At 40.8% G+C, this 6,791-nt stretch overlaps 1 protein-coding gene across 49 annotated transcripts in view; it reads left to right on the top strand.

Annotated features, from left to right (window-relative positions):
• Positions 1–5,665, top strand: part of MAGI1 (membrane associated guanylate kinase, WW and PDZ domain containing 1) — a 284,769-nt gene extending 279,104 nt beyond the window's left edge. For 35 of the 49 annotated variants that reach the window (XM_085516259.1, XM_015875201.3, XM_015875203.3 and 32 more), the window contains one exon: positions 2,818–5,665. In XM_085516259.1, coding sequence (XP_085372385.1) covers positions 2,818–3,521 — 704 coding nt within the window. In that variant the 3' untranslated portion in view covers positions 3,522–5,665. Of the gene's footprint in view, positions 1–1,237; positions 1,327–2,817 lie in introns of all 49 variants that reach the window. The other 14 variants (XM_015875213.3, XM_015875214.3, XM_085516270.1 and 11 more) reach the window with 2 other exon arrangements.
• Positions 5,666–6,791: the final 1,126 nt, after the last annotated feature.

Raw genomic sequence — 6,791 nt, forward strand, 5'->3', positions numbered from 1 at the left:
CTTTTCTTCCCCCGGAGGTTGGATTGCTGGGTGGCTTAACATAGCACACTACTTAATATTACAATTATGTCTTATTTATTTGAGATAATTGTCATATATTGTGCCCTCGTTGGAGGGCTACTCCCAACCAAAGGTCTTTGAGGTTTCTATAGAAACTGATGATTGAAGGGATGTCCTTTACATTTTTCCCCCCTTATTTGGGTTATTTCTGTGTCAGTAAGATCTGTGTTTATCATTCGCTCCATATTCTAGTAACAAAACCAAAATCATTCTTCACAACTTATGAAATAGGTTTTCTTTTCATTTACTGTACAAGGTTTGAGAGTTTCTGCTTACTCTGTTCACTACTTAACTTAACTTAAAATGACCTATTCAGAGTACGACCAACCAACAAGTGAAGTATTTAACAATACAAAAGGGAAGTTGTGGGTTTATACTTCTGTAATATAAATAGCACACCAGAAGGTTCAATGATGGCACTGAAATTCTGTAATGTTCTTTCTACTTTTGTCTTTTCCTATACTCCTTTGGATGTACAGTACTGTATCATATGCTAGACTGCATCAATACCCTGTAAATTAAGTGCTTCACATCTCAAAGCATATGTCTGTTGCACTGAGGATGAAAATCCAACACCAGTTTTCTTTTGGCTAATGCTAAACCACTAAACGTTCATTCTCCACGCAAGGATACAGGGGCTGCACTACTTACTGTAAAGAATATCCTTGTAATGTTTGGGACTCCTTTCTCTCTTTGTTCTGTTTGCTGCAGTCACAAATGGTTCCTCTAATAATGTTAAGTTCCAATATTTTTCTGACTTGATTGGAACGTGCTTCTCTATGAGGCTGTATATTTTTGTAATGAGTTTTGTACTTATTTTTAATGTTGTGGTCTCTGGTGGACTTTATTTTTTGTTGTTGTTTGATTGTTAATGTTTTTTCTATGACATTCTGTGTCACTGTTCCAGCTGTCTTTTAGAATGGATGCTCTCGTTGTCTGGGTTATCGAATCACCTCTTAGATGTCTCTTTATGTCACAATAATAACAACCGCTGTCTTTGCAGCCTTATATTTGGGTGAAGCCTAGACAATCTGACTGGAAAAATAAACTTTCTTTATTCTAAGATAAAATATGAACATTTTTCTTTCTTTCACCTTTAATATGGGGAATCTAAATTTTCTACTTTTCTCTTTCTCTTTCTCTTACTTTTCTTGGTGCTGGGCTCTTCCTTCCTCAGCGATGATACCTCCTAATATCGCTGCATGTATGAGAAATGACAAGCTCGGGGAGTCTTGCTTCTACCTTATGGGCCATAATCAAACTACGGTTTGTAGCTAAAATCAATACTAGGTGTTTTTGTGCTGTGGCCTAATTCCCTCACATTGCTTTCCGCTTCGCTATATTTTATATGTACAGCAATTCATTCCGAGCACCCTGCGTCCCCTGAATTGTAAGTACACCACTGAACACCTTTAAGCCTCGCTTGTACCATGTGTGATAGCCAGGTTGCTGCAAGCCACATGCTTACAGCTGTGGAAAAGAGGTATGGTCCTGCCTGGGAAAGCTAATGAGCAAAAATACACACATGTGAATCACAATATGGGTTTCACTTGGAAATCACCAACGTAATGGTACATGCCCACACCGACCCTCCCAGGCTAAGGAATGGAGATGTCACCAGGTGGGAGACACTGTGGTGGCAGGAGCAAGCAGTATGTCTAGCGTTTGGCATGGGGGGGGAAGACAAAAGGGAGAAAATTAGGGGGAAAAAAATCTGTCCCCTTACATGTCTGTGAAGTGTTTTGGTCATTGCCATTGGGACAGCCCACCTCAAGGTCAGCGTGGGCTGAAGGAAGCTGCCCCGCAGAAATTGCTTACAAAAGGAAATAAAATACAATAACAAGTAAAAGCAGCACCCACATTAAGTCAGCATGGCTACCTTAATGATTGCCACATCTGTAATGAATCATTCATAAGCATCGTTCCAAATGACGTGAATGACTGAGGCTAAGCTAGAGGGCAGGGCTGCAGGCTCGGTTCTGGGGTTTTATTCAGCTTTGCAGTTTGGGTTACAGAGGTAGCTCAGCTGGATTTTACATGAAAATAATGAGCTGGAGATTAGGTGTTAATCAAAGCCATTCTACATATTATAATACTTTTCCATTGCTTTGATACAAAAAAACCATACCTTCTGTCATCATCTGTCGAATCATTGTGGCAAAACCAAAATCTACCCTAGGACTTCTCGTAATGTGGTGGAATTAAGTGAGATTAAGTAATGTCTTAAAATGGAAATTGTACAATTACCAGTCTAATTCTCACACCTTCAAAATGTTCTTTGGCAAGGTCAGAACATAACAATCAGTTCTGTTTTCTGCACTTTTTGAAACAAGGCCTTCCACAACGGGTAGGCAATGCTTTCAAAAGGTTTAAAAGAAAAAAAAATTATGCCCTTAGGCCCCTCTTTATTGGAAACTATTACAAAAACATTCCCACAACCCAAAGTACCTTTTTTTTTATCCCCACTGGAGAGAAAGTAGCATAAGTGGATGGGGGAAATGTAAAATGCCCCATGACAAGAAGAGTATAACGATGCTATCGGCCTGGACCAAAACACGGCTAAGAACAGAGCAGCACCAGTACTAACCTGTAACTCTCGTTATTCGCAGTTAAATTAACAAAAGCTTTGGTTAGCCCTCGCTGACTGCTTTAACAGTTGTTTGTTTTTGTCACTAATGAAGTCTGAAGAGTGCTAAGTGGTGTCACGGCGCTGCGGAAGGCTGCGGTACCAAACGCTCTGCTGTTATTTTCTTTCAGACCCCAGCAGTGACAGGAACAGTCCCGCCACAGGTTCACAAAATGTACCGGAAATGAAACCCACACCATCTGACCGACGGCAGCACCCATCATTGGAGTCCAGTTATCCACCAGACCTTCACAAATCATCACAACATGGGGACAAGCGGACTTACGTTAGAGAACTAAAAGGCAGCAGAGAGGTTAGCAGACATCCCAACGAACACCACACTTGGAACGGGACTTGTAAAGCCAACGACACCGGGCCAGGCAGGAGGACGGAGCGGTCACCGGAGAAGAGACGTGAGAGGCAGCTGGAGAGGGCGGCGGTGAACGGGCAAAAGAGGAGGTCACCCGAAAAGCAGCGCAGAGAAGGGACGAGGAGCGCCGACAACACCCTGGAGAGACGGGAGCGGCACGAGAGGAGGAGAGACCTCTCCCCAGAGAGACGCAGGGAGCGGTCACCTGGCCGGCGCCGGCGCTCACTGGAGAGACTCACAGAGCCCAGGAGGTCACCGGAGCGGAGAAGGGAGAACTCCCTGGACCGGCGAGCCAAGTCCTCTGACCGGCGGAGAGAGCGGTCACCCGAGCGGCGGCTCAGGGAAGAGCGGGCTGGCCACCGGCAGAGGGAAGATACCAGTTGGAAGCAGGAGGTGAACCGCCGGCACCCAACCGAGCTGCGCAGGCGGCCCTACAAGGAGTGCAGCACTGACCTTAGCATCTGAGGGGTCCCCCGTGCCGCGGGAGCTGAAACCACTCAGGCTCCACGAGGCAAGGAGGCACTCGCTGGTCCTACAAACCTTTTATGCAGATGAAATCTTATAGTGAAAAAAAAAAAAAAACATTTAAAAGAAGTGTTGTGCCTGATGTATAATATTAAAGAAAGTATTTTTCAATGTATTCTTTTTTTTTTTTTTTTTTTTTTTTTTTTTTTTAAATTACTTGCCAAATGTTGGTCCTAAAGGATTATAAAGTTTTGTTTCTACATTCTTTGTAGATTTCTTAAGAGTAATTCCTTTATCGGGCTACTTTCCCCCCTCCCCAATATAGTAAATGGGGGTAGCCGTTAATATAACATAGGTAAAGGATTTTATGACCAAGTTGAAATGATTTGATCCAGACTGTTCTCTAGTGACTCACTGCTACACTGTATGTAGAAAATTTTTTAAGGGTTGGGGGTGGGGAAGGAAGAAAATTGTTCATCTCAGTAGGAATGGCGCGCTCCTGCTGAAGGAATTAAAAAGAAAGAGACAAAATGTTCTTAAAATTGCAAGAACTGTTTGAAGAGACTACTGTTTCAATGAAGGATATTTATAATAATAAATAATAATAATAACGAAAAAAAGAAAAAAAACAACCAAAAAAAACAAAAATAGAAATCCACACAGCACAAGGTGATTTGCGATAAGGAGTTTTTAGTTTGTTCCATGAACAGTTTATACTTTCAGGCCCCCTCTACAGGATGCGCAGAGAGGAAAGACTGGTAACCACCATGCCTGTGTCACACACTAACGTAGACTGTTGATCTCTCATTAGCCTCAGCAACACTTAATGATATTTCATTAAGGCAGCCACTGCAGCCCTCCTCATCTTCTAGATGTATACGGACAGCAACCTGGACGTGCATGGTATTGTGTGTCTGCTTTGGAGCAAGGGAAGGGAGTGGGATCCCAGGAAGGCAATGCGGTGGGGGGTCCTCCCTTGGAGCAGGTGTATTCCTTCTGCTCAGGCAAAACCAGTGGGCTCTTCTTATTTTGCCAAATTCAGACAAACTCTTTCTTCTTGCTCTGTATTTAAGTTTTTATTTTACTGGTTCATCCTTACTGAGACAAAAGGAGTGCACTTGCTGAAAAGAGAAAAAAAAAAAAAAAGAAAAGGAAAAAAAAAGGATGTGGGACAACCTGGTTGTAGAAGCCTTCCCGTACTGGTTATATGCTGTAAAATTGAGTCTGAGAACAGCAGCAAAAGGGAAACCTGCAAGTTTCTAAGTTGTGTTTTTCAATTTGCAAGTTGTGTGGTAAGTCTGCTGTAGTATTGGTCTGAGATTTTAATGGATTACTGCCTAGCTGAGCCAAAATGTCTGCCGTTACTGTTGGACCACTAAAGTAACCTGCTGCTTTTTACAGTGCATTGATGTGTACATGTATACTGTTTCACATTTTCCATATGAACACAAAAACATTGCAAGTCTATCACTGTTGTTGCCATGGTACTGTAAAAACAAAACCAAGAAAGAAGATGGCCAATCATTGTGTGTACAGTTTAAATTGTAATTAATAGAGCCTGTTGGAAGAAAAAAAACCACAAAACTGTTGCCTTTTTCTTGTATAAAAGAGGATTTATGACAAAATTTAGCTGTGAGGAATGTGATTACGTGTTTATATTTCTGAAAATGGAACAAATCGATTCAGGGGAATATATTTTAATGTAAACTGAATCAGGTATGTAAAGCTGTTTTAAAATGGGAGACTATATAAGTAATTCTAAAGCTTTTGTTGGTTCAAATATCATTTCTTTCTTCATGGTGGGCCTGCTTATATATTCTTAAGCACATGTATGCGGTCTATGTTCCTCAATCATCATTTCTTGCAATGTGCTATTGACATGATGCTCTTTTCTGTGTTGATGAAAAGCAGTATGTGGGCCAATCTTTTTTATAAAACACTATGCATATATAAATACTACATTGTTCATAGCTTTATTTGACTTATTGGGTTTATACATAACACTAGGATGAGTAGACGTGGACTTACCCAGTATGAGCTTCTTTCCTTGGAACAGACACTATGTATATGATGTAGCAACAAAGAAGGAGAAAGTCTGTGAATGCTATTTTTATTATCAAATAAACTTTTCCATACAAAGCATACATATGAGTGTAGTGATAAGATGAAGGAAGAGCCACACCATAATGTTACTTACTCGTCCCTTGTCTAAAGCAGTAGTTGGCAGGTTCCAAGGGCCATCCATTAAATATGGTAATATTTGACAAGTGATAAAGCACAGGTTCCCAGTTTTCCAATATAAAATGTTCTTCCCCAGGATAAGGAGAAGCTGAGGGTTTAAGTGGAGCAGAGTTTGGTATTAGGCCTGGGGTGCAGCCTTTAAAGGTGCATTTGGATCCATAGGAAAATGCTCAGATATTTTAGGTTTGACTCATTTATGATGCTCAGTGCCTTTTCACTACAAAATTAAGTTGTAGTGTTTTACATGGCTCCTGAATTATTGCCCTCAGCTGCTACCACTGGTTGCCCTCTCTTGCAACATAGTTTAAATGGTCTTAGAGAGCTGATAAATGAGTCTTCAGCTTTTTTCAGTCTCAAGCTAACAAAGATCATACATTGTTAATACCAAAATTACAGAACCATTCAATGTAAAAAATACTGAAAGTTGGGGGAAAATATTTAGTTGCTCATAATTTTTTAGTAGCGGTGCTGCTTCCAAACCCACTTGGAGCTGGAGTTAAAGCAGGAGCATTGCAGCTCCATATTCCATGGTGCAGCTTTATTTCCTTTAATTCATTCCAGCTTTACTTCTGACCATAAAATGCATTATTCAAAACTTCTAAAAACGAAAAGAAACACTTCATTTCAAAATTGCAATTTGGCTGATGCTTTGTACAGTGGTGTTCTGCCATGAAGGGGCTGACAAAAGGATGAATTAGAGTCTGTTTGTGACCAAGAACTGAACAGTTTGTGGAGTGGTAAGTGAAAAAGCTCAGTCAATTGATACTGTTGGTTTCTCTTTATTTCCCTTTTTTTTTTTAATGTTGAAATCATTTTTACTTATCAGTGTTACATGATCAGATCCTTTGCCACCAGTGTGCTCAGTCCTATTATTTGTGCACATGTTGATTAATATCTGAACCTGGCAGTTTATGTCTGCAGATAAGGGGCTGCTCAACAGCATGGGGAGTTATGTGGGTTTTTATCTTAGTGGTTGGAGGTACAAGTAACTCCTGAACTCTATTCACCTTTATACACTTTCACTCTGCT

Source organism: Coturnix japonica, chromosome 15 (genome assembly GCF_054131305.1).
Source record: "Coturnix japonica strain WE chromosome 15, WE-NBRP24, whole genome shotgun sequence".
NCBI classification, from domain to species: Eukaryota; Metazoa; Chordata; class Aves; order Galliformes; family Phasianidae; genus Coturnix; species Coturnix japonica.